The sequence below is a fragment of the Poecilia reticulata genome, chromosome 8, assembly GCF_904066995.2.
Source record: "Poecilia reticulata chromosome 8, P_reticulata-male-v2, whole genome shotgun sequence".
In the NCBI taxonomy this organism is placed as follows: domain Eukaryota; kingdom Metazoa; phylum Chordata; class Actinopteri; order Cyprinodontiformes; family Poeciliidae; genus Poecilia; species Poecilia reticulata.
Window position 1 is genome coordinate 24,904,532 of NC_088837.1, and position 12,691 is coordinate 24,917,222.

Consider the following 12,691-nt stretch of genomic DNA (forward strand, 5'->3'; position numbering starts at 1 on the left):
ATGTTTTCCTGCTCATTATCCTGTCTGCATGTGTTAAACTCTGCAGAAAAGGACAGAGGCGTAGACATCCTCCAGTCAGTTTTACCTTCATGTCAGACTCTGTGAACAGATACTGTATCTGACTTCCTGCATGTAAACAGAACCTGTGATGTTTGATGCTGCAAACGGTTCGGCCCAGTCAGAGCTCTGCTGAGGCACCAGTGATGGATTACCCCAGAGCTGAAGAAACGTCCGTCTCTGCAGGAATAAAAAGATAAGTTACAAAACACTTACATTTAAGATTTGATGTTGACTAAAACTGCCTCAAGAAAGATGGATTTGAAATAATTAAAATAATCTCACTCCTGTTTATAACCACTGCTAATTATTTCTGATTGCAACATTCTGATCACATTTATAGTAAAACTGATGAGCTAAATAGTTAATTTGTTAACTAAATATTTGGTTCAGCTCAAAGCTAAATATTTATCTTGATGTACCGATATATAACGACACATAATCCAGTTTTCTGAGTTTCTTTGTGCCGCTAAGAGTTTTAAAATTGGACTCTAACATTTTGGCTCAGCCTTGTTCTGATTGGCTAAATCTATCTGAAACTTGATACCAATTCAAATACTACTGCTAATAACCTGTGAGTTTAACATTAAAATGAAACTAAAGTGAACTGTCCCTTTAAGACTGGGACTAACGGTCACATGACCCTGTAGGTTGTTTCTCTCGTAACACAACAAACGAGGACAAACGTTTATTTCTCTGCGTCCAAAATGCACTTTAATACATATGACAAAATAAATAATTACAATCAATAACTGACTCTATTATTATTGGTTTTATCTAAAATATGTCTTGACTACTATAAGAGGAACTAGTGAACCCTGCAGACCCGCCCAGGTCGACTGTCAGTAGTTGCGAATGCTGAAGAAGCCCACGCTGGTTGGCGACTCTTTCACCGTGACGGTGACCAGGTTCGCCGTGACGTCGGTCACAAACACGTGTTCGATCAGGCTGCGCGTGGGCTTCCAGTCCTGGTTCTGACCCGCCACTGGGTGACCCTGTCCAGCGTACGAAGAGTCGTGGTCCGAGTCCGAGCTGCTTTCCTCTTCGCCAGTGCTCATGTCGGTCATTTTGGCTTTCTTGCTGCCTTTAGTGGCCGTTCTTGCCGGCGGGTTCTGGATCTCGGAGCAGGACTTGTCCAACCGGCCTTGGACCTTCTGGAACTCCTTCATCTCTCTCAGCTTGTCTCCACCGGCCTGCGGTTTCCTGGCAGGCGGTCTTCCAGAGGAAACCGGACTTTTATTGGAGTTGGCCTCCAGATTTTGGGCCACTGTGGGTTTTCTCGCAGGGATGACTGGACTTCTCAGACCCGACGCCGCGGTGGTGCCGCTTCCAGGAGCGTCGCCGCTTTGGGACTGCTTGTTCTGAAGGTTGAGGGGCTGATGGCCTTGACTGGAGGAGGTGTTCTTAGAAGACTGGGAAGCCCCTGCTTTAGTACCGGCTACCCGCTGCATTGCGGACCCGGTGGACTGGGGCTTCTTTGGTCCGCTGGGTGGGCTCAGAGTGTGCTGAGTGGTTCCTTGAACTGGATGTTTGGTGGTATTCACGTTCAGAGCAGCAACTCCTTTGGATTTACAAGCAGCTGTTTTCAAATCCAGACTTCCTCCGCTGTTCCCGATGGACAGCTTCCCCTCGGTTGCATTTCTGCTCTGGTTGGATTTGCTCAAGGCCAGAGTCGCGGTTTGGACTGGAGATCTCCCAGATCCAGGTGAGCTGATGGCGGGTTTGACCGCCCCGCCGTGGGTCAGCGGGCTCCTGTACGGACCAGCCGCCGCATCTTTGGCTGAGCTGCGGTGGAAACCCATGAAGGTGAAGCTCGCCGGATGAACCGGCTTCTTGATCGCCCCTGGAAGATCCGTCTCTTTGGCGGTCTTCAGGACTTTGCGCGGACCCTTGTTCTGCTGGAACTCCTTCGCCTCCGGAGGGAGGGCCTTCCTGTTTCGCTTCCTCGGCGGTTCCTGCTTCGCCATGACGATCTGCGCCTTCTTCTGAGGGACGGGATGCAGCTCCCGTGGCCTGACGGTCGGGCTCGCCTGTTTGGCGCGGCTGTCATCGCCCTCATCTTCATCTTCTGATGATGAAGACGAAGAGGAGCAGGAGGATGAGGAGTCAGAGGACGAGGAGGATGAAGCGGATGACGAGGTGCTTGACTTTTGGGGTTCCGGTATATTCTCCTACAATGTTAAGAGGAATAGTTTAGCGGTCTATTGTTGGTCCAGAAAGTAGTCGGTTCTGCTGTGGTCGGTACTTACTATGATCTTTCTGGGTCGTCCTCTGGGTCGTTTGCGTCTTTTAAGCATCAGAAGCTCTTTTTCTTGTTCTCTGATGGGAAAAACATTTTGCATTGAGAGGTTAAAACGAGCAGGAAGTGACGCTACCTTTGGTAACTTCTGACTCCTGTGCATTCTGGCAAAGTTTATTGACGAATAAATTAATGAACAAATTAACTTCTTGATTAAAACTTTGCAGTCTGCTGTGAAATCATCTACTACTGTGGCAAACTGGTTCAGGAACCTTTCTGTGTCATTATATCGGGACAAAATCCAACAATCACATGTGTGGATCCTCAAGGCCGTGTCCTTGGCCAACTTTCATTCAATATCTTTATACACTACAACGGAATATTAGGGTTATTTCTTAAATGAAAATAGCCATAAAACGAGATAAAGTTGCACGACAGTCGAACTCCTACACAACATAATCAAAAATTAAAATGCCGAATGTTGAGCATGTTGTGAAGGTACGTATACTTTGGAATCTACTTAACAAATAAGGAAATGCTTACCTTTCGTTACAACTGCATAAAACTATAATTTTATCATCCACTTTGAAGAACCAAGCTGAGATACATTTTATTCTATTAAAATTACTATAATCTTGGATTACGATTTTTTTTCCTCATAATTTAAAAAAAAAAATTGTATTCTGACTCCAGTACAGAAAAGGCAACAATAAAGATTTTTTATTTTTTTTTGCTCCCAAAAATTTTCAACTGACCTAGTCTGCTTTCTAAACTACATTTATGGTTTTCTTTCTTTTTTTCTTGTAATAATAATAATTGACTATTGTTATTCTGTGATGTGACTAAATGTATTAAATCAATCAATAAGTCAAAACACCACAAACTGCACTGGAAACCCAGGGATACCCACTTCTTATTAAAAGCCGCCAGCAGTCTCGGGTCCAGAATGTTTTCCTGCGGCTCCCAGCTGTTGTGTCTGAAATAAATAGAAAATGACAACCAACGATTAAAGAGTCATTTTCTCAGAGGGAAACATAAGGAAAGTTGGTTTTTAAAGCCAAATTAAATAATTAAAAGCAACAATGTCGCTGAAATGGGTGGCTGTCTTGTTTATGTCCGGATAAACAACAGAGTTTTAAATATGATCCAGTTTTGATATATTTGAAGACTAAAAATGTTGGCAGTTCTTGGCTTTAGTGAATTTAGAGATACTAAATGAGATGTTTTTTTCATTTACATATTAGATTAAGTGGAAATAGGCCAGTTTAAATCTCTAACTGCACTTTTCTTTGGTGCATCAATTTTTAAAGCACCTGCAGGCTCCCTCCCTGATCCCCACTGCATTTCTGAGCCTTATTATAAGTCAAACAACCTGATTATAGTGCAGGAAAAATTAAAAAAAGCAAAACAGGATTGATCTGATCTGTAATAAGCTTTCTCTTCATCAGTGGAAGTGAACAGGCGATTGTGATCAGCAGTGAGGGAAATAATCCACCCCCACCCTCTGCCAACACACAAAGGATGTGGGTCCAACAGAAAACCTTGGAGCTGGCAGGCAACAGTGTGAACTGATGGAGGATTACAGGGATGGAGCAGCGGCATGGAGCAAACCTCACATTTTCTGTCAAAAACTAATATAAAGATTAATAAAGTAGGATTATTTGTTGTTTTTTTTCCAAACTATTGGATTATTTATGTGCAGAAAACTTATTAAAAATGCAGCCAAATTAATATTTTTAACCGTCTGAATGAGCAGAAGTCCAACTACAAAATCAGTTTAATGATGCAGCGACAAATTTGCACCAAGATTCAAAGAAAATTCTGGATTTCTGAACAAAAGAAGCAACTATAGCGGTTCCAGATAAAAGGTAGAAACAGTTCCCAAGGAGCAAAACACAAGTCTGGGGTGTTCTTCTGGTTCTGGACCGAATGAAAAGAGCAGGGGTTCGGTTCTGGAGGAAGCAGCAGGCTCCCATCAGACACGTTGTTGTTGTTTTCATTGTTCGGGGCTGAGCAGCACTTACTTGGATGACCATCCCCTCCACTTCACCAGAAACTCCAACTTTCCCTGAAACAAGAGCGCAGAAAAACGGCAACAGCGGCGGATTGGTTAGCGAGAAGCCGCCGGAGGAAGGACGGAAAACCGCGGAATGAGGAGGAAAAAGTAGTTTCTGAAGCCCCACCTTTCTGAGCCGTTTGTTCAAAATGCACTCGGCATCAAAAACCTGCTCTCCCACGGCGCTCAGCTCCTCCATGATTGCCTTCACCCCGAAAACGGAGGCTTCCTCAGCAGCCAATCAGAGCAGCGATGGGACAGCACCGGATGTTTGCAGAAATGCCTTCAAAATAAAAGCGCGGGTCGCATACAGAGCATGGATACTATTATTTTTTTTATCGGTAAATAGAGCAGAAGAATTGAAAAGATGCGGGTGGATCTATTATTGTAAGTAACGAAATCTGGCCCAAAAAAACGTGAAATGAAGATGAGGTTGAAAGTAATTTATACAAAAAACAACATTAATAAAAAAAGTCAAACAGAAGAAAAGAAGCTGAAACAATAGTTTAGATAGTTTTCCATATAGTTTTCCAAACTATTGTACTTAATTGGCAAAACATGGATAAATATGAGGAGTGTTTAGGAACATTGTTGAACTATGAAGCATATAAATCTGAAAAAAAATGTGGATAGTAGAATGAATATTGGGAACTGAAGGAAATAAATGAATAAATAAATGAATAAATAAATAAATGTAAGAAAAAAATGTCCACAAGAGACATAACGCAGTCACTAATATTCTGACACAGATGATATTTTGCAAACCTGTAGCCTCGGCTGTGTGTGACCAGGTGTTTGTCTATTAATTACAAGGAGCTTTATTAGTGTAAAACGTCATTGAGCAGATCTTCAGTTCAGCTGCTGGTGTCTTGTCTTGTCTTGACGATGGTTTACTCTTAAGGAATTTCAGGAATTTCAGACTGTGAGGAACTTGCTGCTGAGGGGTTAGTAACTAGAATCACTTCAAAGTGAGAAGTCGAGCTGCACAGAAGATTGTTTCAGGATGTTCAAGACGCTCCAAGAAGCTCAAACGTTTCTAACAGTTGAAGAAAACATTTCAGTGGCAAATAAACAGAAACTCTGCAGGAAGAAACGGAATCTGCTGCAGAATGGATCAGATTCATCGTTTAGCTGATTGTCTGAGACATCTGGAAAATCATTTATCCATAGAACATGGGGGGGACAGGGGGCATGTGAGCCACCGCCAACTGTGACGCATCCTAATTTAACCCGTATGTTGGTTTATTGTACCACTTGTACATAGAGCATGGCAGAGAAATTCTGTTACTTTACTTCTGATTTGTTCTTTTTTAAACTTTAAACTTTTTTTGGTTGAGTTCTTACATGTTTAGACATCTCTTTTGAGTTATGATGCGTAACCATGGTAGCGAGGCTTTGTTTTTCCAACTGGGTGCAGCTGACTGGCGTCTCAAAAGCTCAAATAATGCCTGAACTAGAGCCTTAAATCCCAGAGGAGTTGAAAAGGAGGCTTCATGGATGAAGGCCAGGTCAAAATAACAGAAAGAAAAACAGCTTTTCCAGTCATCATAATAATGATGCAGAGATTAAATAAGGAGCAGCAAAAGCAAATGAGGTGGATTAGCAGAGCTTTCCAACAACTGATGGTTTCATCCAGGGCGTGCTGCTGTGAAATGTCGTCTCTGCTGTCTGGAAATTGAGCCGTTAGCATGTTGTGACATACAGCAAGTCTTCAGTCAGAGGCCTATTCAGCTTTGTTGCAAGATGGACTGCTACTGGAGATCCTTCTTTCCCACAGCATAATTATCCTCGGTCAGTTTGGAGGATGTGAGTTACAATAAAATAGAATTTCCCTTTGAGATATAAAGTGTTTTTGAAATAAATCTGAGTGGTTGAACCCAAAAAATCAACAAACTTTATGAATGAAAAACATTAATTTAGCTTTATATTTGATGTTAAAGTTTAAATTAAATATCCCTGCATTAATAACAGTGTTAAATATGTAAAACATCAAACTGATCAAATATGTGCACAAACATTTAGAGTTGGCTAATATAATATCTACCGGTGACATAAATTAAGGTAACGAGTTTGTAGAAGTTTATGGATTTTTTTTTGTAAAAGTTCTTTAATTTTGAAAGTCTTAACAGGAAGTGCTATCCTTCTTGACGCATCTTGACTGGTGAACACGGAGACAGGCGGGTAAATCAGAACGTGATTGTGGAAATATGACACTCGGCAGCTACCGTAGTTTCATTGATACAAATATTATTGTTAATTCTCTACAAATAAATATTGTAAAACAAACATATATATATATATATATATATATATATATATATATATATATATATATATATATATATATATATTAAACTAACTAACTAAATAATAAATATTAAACTAACAAATAAATATTGTAAAACAAATTTATTTGTTTTACAATAATATATATATATAAAACTAACAAGGATTAATATATATATATATATATATATATATATATATATTAATCCTTGTTAGTTTATGCAGCACAAACATCTGATTTTTTTTCTCTTTAGGAACAAAACTGACATTTAACTACAATTTTATTTCACAGCATGAAACTCAGAATTTGTTATCTGTCATGGTAAAATGCTGCATTATTATACAAAATAAAAATGCATAACACAGTAAATTTAAGCTTATTTGTGCAGGATATGGGATGATGGACAAATTTCCCTTTGGTAGATATTTCTCTATGCAAGATGATGGTGGAATGCAGTTTTCTTTGCGTTATGATCACAGTGACGTTTGTTTTGACTTCTCTTCTTCTGGCGAACTGTCCAACCTGGAACAGAGATGCAGAGCGATAAAAACAATCCTAATTTTACAAAAATATAATCTGATTGTTTTCCTTACTTTTTATTCTGTCGTTTTCTCTTGATGATTTTCTGTGTTGTTGATACAGTGAAAACTAGGATTAGGAATCCAGCGACTGCAGCCAGTCCAATGAAGCCTTTTTTCCAAAAGTTCTGAGTTTCACCTGAAAGAAGAATTAAGGGCTTTTTCTGAATTATTTCTAAAGTTTCTTCAGAAATTTGATACTATAGCATTTTGTAATAGCGTCCTTTACACAGAATGATTCATTCTTTACCGACTTTGCTCATATTGTTTAACATAAATAATGATCATTACGTTTACTCACTCATTTATTCCTATAATGTTTGCGGAAAAAGATTAAACTTATTACACCATATTTTTAAATTTACCGGAGTAATATTATTAATTATTATTAATACATTGTAGTGAAAAACAGATTACATTTTATAATATTTTTAAAAATGTATTTCATTTTTGTATTTTTTTCTCTTCTTCCCTCCATCTTTCTGAGATCCCTCTATCGCCCCCTGGCGGCATGCCCTTTGATTGCCCTGAAAGTTGAGTCCCAAAGTTAACTAATGAAGAAAAATTAAACATTTCCACACCTGAAAAGTGAAACATACCTTCAGGTTGAGTCGTCCGTTTGCTGGTCGCCAGCATGTGCTGAGTGACGCTCAGCTGGCCGTCGTTGACCTCGGGCTGGATGCCCAGAATGTGGCACATCAGCGGGTAGATGTTGACCGTCTCGAAGGGCCCCACCTCCAGGTTCTGGTGGAAGGCCGGACCCACGGCCCTGAAGAAGGGCTTCATGTCCATCTCCTGGTTGTCAAAGCCGTGCTCTCCTTTGTTGAACTGAACGGGGAAATACTGCAAGGACAGGAGGCGGATGATGTAACACTGATGGCCCATTTTAGGAGGTTCAATCAGAGTTTAACTTTCTTTAAACATTCGTTTTAAGAAGGACTTCCCAGCCTGGCCTGCTTCCAGCAGAGGGAGGTATTGGCTAAGAAAACGACTTGTTTTCACACTGTGACGCCTTTTCTGCCTTTATAATCTCAACTCATGACCCTGTTTAATAACAGATTATTTTCATCTATCTTCTATTTTTAACATCAAACACATAATAATTAATTGTGTTATATTAGGGCTATAAGTCGTAAAAAAATAGGTAGAACAGCAGGTTATCTAAGAAATTGCATAACAGTTTTGATTGCTTATCTTTCTGTGGGATCAACTCAAATCGGCTGGAAGCCACGAAGGGAGAGAACAAAGAGTCGGCTAATGTCCTGATCGCTGCCGCTCGCATCCCGAGACGTCAGATAACCCACCTCCACCGACTCTTCAGCCCTTTCTGCCTCTTCAGCCCCGATGTGGCGCTTCACAGTTTGGACCGACAGCGTTCAGCTGAGTTGAGTGCAGAGCCAAATGAAAATGCTAATTTTGAATTTCGAGGCATGAAAAGCTTCGCGGAGCATTCGAGAGCTCTGCGTGTCATCAGCCAGGCCTGGATTATCCGTGCAAATGCACTTGATTAAAACTGTAATGTGCCAAGATTAAAATTTCACTCCTGTTTCTGATTGAAAAGAGCTCAGTTTCACAACTTCCAGAGAGCAAATTCTGGGGCTAATTTAATTACTCTGGAGGTCAAGACGGGAGGATGTTCCTGGAGTGAACATGATGGCGCTCCTATCAGTTATAGGCCATAAATGTGCGTCTCAATCAATCTGATCATAATCACAACTTTACTGGCAGCTGTTAATATATTAACAGGGCTGTTATTGAGATGCTAGCAGGTTAAAATGGGGCATCCTGGATTTGGCACAAATGGCAATTTATTTTACCCTTTAAAGGGTAAATCAATAGGACTTGCTGTGGGCAGAGAACTGTCACAGAAGCTGTCACTTCAGCTTTAAACTGTCCTTCATGTTGGCACGTCAGGCCGGATACAAGCTGAAACATGAGAGCTGGGTTTTTACTGCTGCAGGTTCAGGTGAGGTTCAATAAATTGGGAAATCATCTCACACAGAGTGATACTCTTAGAGCATTTCACTCTTTCTGTTGGTTTTGATAGTAGTTGCCCAAAATTACATCAGACCAGAAAACAAATATTTTTATGCAGAAATGTGGACTGACTGAAAAGTTTGTCTCTGTTCTGCAGAGCGTCTGATCTCTGTCTGGGCTCTTTTGCATGAATTATTGCATCAATGCAGCATGGCATGGAGAAGACTGCTTCCTGCTCAGGGGTTCAGGAAGCCCAGAATGATTAGGGTGTTTTCAGGCCTCATAGTCCAGTAGACTCGGTTTGATTGGGAACCAAAGATGGAATATTTGTTACATTTTCAGTTGATTATAATAGCTGAACCATACGCACCCCATTGAGGACGAATCCGGGGTCGGTCCATAAAACGATGGGCAGGATGCGGTCGTTGTTTGAGAAGTGAAGGTGCTCCGGCATCTCCTCCTTCTTGTACACGTGCAGGTTTGGGTGCGCCCCCTTCAGGGCGTTGTAAATGGTCTCCAGCTTCCCGGGCTTGGGCAGCAGCATCCCAGAAGGGCCGTAGTCCAGCAGCTGGAAGGACACGTCGCTGAAGGAAAAGCCCGGGATCTTGGACAGGACGATTTCTTCCACATCTGGACCACGAAAGATGGTGGTCATGCCGTGGTCGGCGGTCATGATGATGTTCAGCTGTTTGGTCAGCCCGTGTTTTTCTGCCGAGTTTCGGATGTAGCCCACGGCTCTGTCCACTTGCTTCACCATCTCTCTGCGTTCTGGTGAGTCGGGCCCGTATTTGTGGCCCGTCATGTCTGGTTCGCCAAAGTACAAAGACACAAAGTCCAGATCCTGATCTCTGAACCAGCTCATCACCTTGTCCGTGTTCTCGTACCAGAAGGCCTCGTTACTGTAGTTGTAGAAGTTGGGCTCCACTTCGCGCACCATAGCAACCTCTCCCTGGTAACTGGAAGCTGTGCCAGGAAAGTGAAGAGAACCCGCTTTCAGGCCCTGGAAGGTAAAACACAAAGGCTGCATATGACATGTCTGAGGTAGGTACAGACTACATCGGCTCATAAAGTTGGATCTAAAGTCCTCATCCCAGTCATCCCAGTCTCAATCTGAACTTTTACAGGAGATGTATTATGAAAATTCAGTTTTTGTTCTTCCATTTGGGTCTTAATGCTTCTAAAGACAAACCAAGTGCTTAAAAAAAACCTAACCAACCATTTTCTGGCAGTAAGTTCATATTTTTTGGTGCCTGGAAAATTAGTCATTGGAAAAACTTTGTGCTTTTTAAGTCACATTGTGTGGTAACTAGGCCGTTGCCTAGCAACACCAACCAACCCCAGCCTCGAAATGGCTCTTTTTCCAGACACCAAAAAGCATAAACTTATTGCCAAAAAATAGTCATCTGTGTGTTTTAGAAGCAGTAGAAACCCAAATGGAAGTATGAAAATGTGCTAAAGATGAATTTTGCATAAAAACTGCCTCTGGTGGATCAGGAAATCCAATCTGTATCTGTATTTAAAAGCATTTTCCTCCACATACAGCTGAACCTTAAGAAGAATTTGCAGGTGAAAGTGGGAGGACTCTGAGTTTTGTTTAATGGCTCAAACCTGTCGCTGTGCTGTGATCCAGATCGGCAGCGTGCCGTTGTCCCACCACTCGTTCACAAACTGGGTCTGATAGTAGCCCTTCTTCTCACTCGTGGTGGTGTTGAACCACATGTTGTGGATCACACCGTGGTTCTCAATGTAGCGGCCTGCAGAACAGAACCTTCATCAGACGACTTACACTCATTACCCACAGCACCAAACGTCTGCTGGACGACGTCCTACAGCCAAGTTTGGAGATTAATTTCTAAGAAGTTGCATTTCTTGAGTAGGAGCTGCTAATTGGAGTCAAATTAACAAAGAGAGGACATCCTTTCTATCAATCAACCAAATATAAGCATCTATAGGCTAAAATTAACCAATCGACTTGAGGGCCAAACACAGGTTATTTTACCAACTCAACAACAAACCAAGCATGTAATGCTTGGTTTGTTGTTGTAAGAGCCCTTAGAAAGGGTTTTGGAGCTTTAGCTTATTAAAAGAAATGTAGCTTTCCACTGGAAACAAATAGAAATAAATTTAGCCAATTCTGAGCAATAAAATCAGGGTTTAGATCAGTTTTTCTAGGCAAGTTTAGTAAGTTAATTAAAACTGATTAGGGTGCTGCAAAGTCAGCTTTCACTAAAATTCAATCAAATAAAAAAAAGCTTAATTCCAACGAGAATGTTTTTTATTTCTGTCTGTACTTTGCATGAGAATGCAAAAAGTATGGCTGTTGAAAGACCAATAATTGATGACCAACATTTTCTACTGTAAGGTGATTTTACTTTGTAAAACTTTTGCTCTAATTAGAAACAGAAAAGTCAGGTTAAAGTCAGGAGCCTCACTGGTCACAGTTGTTGCAGAAAGCAAAGTGTTTTACCTGTCAGGAGGGTGAAGTGCGTCGGACTGGTGATGGTGAGATATGGAGGAGTGACATACTGGGCCTTGACTCCATCTTTGGCCATCTGGTCCAGGTTTGGCGTGTCCACATCGCGGTCGTAGTCCCATCGGAAACCGTCAAAGGAGATGAGCAGCACCTTCTGCTTCTCTTTGGCCACCGGGACTCCGAGGACCAAACAGGCCAGGAGGACGCAGAGACTCGCAGCCCGCAGCATGACGAACTCCTCGCAGATCTGGACTGACCCCGGCCTTCGGCTGAGGCTTAAACTCACAGGAAGTCCCGCCTCTTTTCAGTTCTCTGAAAGCCCCAAGTTCTGAACAAAGTTTCCCCGACTTATCTTATCGTATTGATTAGATGGACTTTATCTCGGCTCCTTCAGCATTGGACCTGATGAGGTTTATGAGGCGGTTTTATGGCTGGGACTTGTTTTCACTGTGAATCCCTCGTTCCCCCCCTCTCCTTCATTCCCAGTCGTTTGAGTGTTGAGTACTGGCAGTAAAGCAGATTAATCTCTCCAGGCATGTTGCCTGTTTCTCCTCTAACTCGGTTGTTGATGCCGCCTTTCTGCCCGGCTGTGTCTCTGCGTTTCCGACAATGGGGGAACGACACTTTGATGGCTTTCACCTTGAGTTGGGATGGCGCATGATTGATCTGACATCAGGAAAATGAAGCGAATGAGAGTATATATCTCGTCATCAGGTAGCCGTGGTCCCTCGGGAAGCAAAGATCCCTAATACACCTATTTGTTTTAATACCTCTGGATGTTGTTTGGATTCTTGAGAGGCAGCGGGACCGAAACTATTTTGGAAAATGTTTCATATCAGATCAGTATTCTCAATATCTCTGCATTCTTAGGTAACCTTATCAATGTCCATCAAGTTGCTGGACAAGATAACTCTTCAAATTTGTTCTTTATTGTGTTCGTCCTTGACAGAAGTTCAAGGGAATAGTCTAATCTTTATGGAGATAAGGGATAACATTCATCAGCTTTCATTTACCTCATTCATAT

General features: G+C 41.6%; 2 protein-coding genes across 2 annotated transcripts; both read right to left on the reverse strand.

The window, feature by feature from the left end:
- Positions 1 to 744: 744 nt before the first annotated feature.
- On the reverse strand, positions 745 to 4,637 carry cbx2 (chromobox homolog 2 (Drosophila Pc class)). Its single transcript, XM_008416514.2, has 5 exons — positions 4,480 to 4,637; positions 4,321 to 4,364; positions 3,207 to 3,272; positions 2,307 to 2,376; positions 745 to 2,228 (listed from the first exon to the last, which is right to left on the reverse strand). Exons 1-5 carry the CDS (start codon positions 4,549 to 4,551, stop codon positions 900 to 902), a joined length of 1,581 nt encoding a protein of 526 aa, XP_008414736.1. The 5' UTR covers positions 4,552 to 4,637; the 3' UTR covers positions 745 to 899.
- A 2,214-nt stretch (positions 4,638 to 6,851) lies between these two features.
- Positions 6,852 to 12,046, reverse strand: LOC103469047 (ectonucleotide pyrophosphatase/phosphodiesterase family member 7). Its single transcript, XM_008416515.3, has 6 exons — positions 11,662 to 12,046; positions 10,803 to 10,948; positions 9,565 to 10,194; positions 7,817 to 8,060; positions 7,233 to 7,356; positions 6,852 to 7,161 (listed from the first exon to the last, which is right to left on the reverse strand). The coding sequence occupies exons 1-6, from the start codon at positions 11,894 to 11,896 to the stop codon at positions 7,113 to 7,115; spliced, it is 1,428 nt and encodes a 475-aa protein (XP_008414737.2). The 5' UTR covers positions 11,897 to 12,046; the 3' UTR covers positions 6,852 to 7,112.
- Between the last annotated feature and the right edge of the window lie 645 nt (positions 12,047 to 12,691).

What these genes read in the sequence shown, in the direction of transcription:
- LOC103469047 (XM_008416515.3), bottom strand. Translation starts at nt 11,896, where the DNA reads ATGCTGCGGGCTGCGAGTCTCTGCGTCCTCCTGGCCTGTTTGGTCCTC. An exon ending in GCACTTCACCCTCCTGACAG is followed by an intron (nt 10,949 to 11,661) that starts GTAAAACACTTT and finishes TCTGTTCTGCAG; the next exon opens with GCCGCTACATTGAGAACCAC. An exon ending in CCGGATTCGTCCTCAATGGG is followed by an intron (nt 8,061 to 9,564) that starts GTGCGTATGGTT and finishes CTGTCCTTGCAG; the next exon opens with TATTTCCCCGTTCAGTTCAA.
- cbx2 (XM_008416514.2), bottom strand. Translation starts at nt 4,551, where the DNA reads ATGGAGGAGCTGAGCGCCGTGGGAGAGCAGGTTTTTGATGCCGAGTGC. An exon ending in CTGGCGGCTTTTAATAAGAA is followed by an intron (nt 2,377 to 3,206) that starts GTGGGTATCCCT and finishes TTTTCCCATCAG; the next exon opens with AGAACAAGAAAAAGAGCTTC. An exon ending in GACGACCCAGAAAGATCATA is followed by an intron (nt 2,229 to 2,306) that starts GTAAGTACCGAC and finishes TTAACATTGTAG; the next exon opens with GAGAATATACCGGAACCCCA.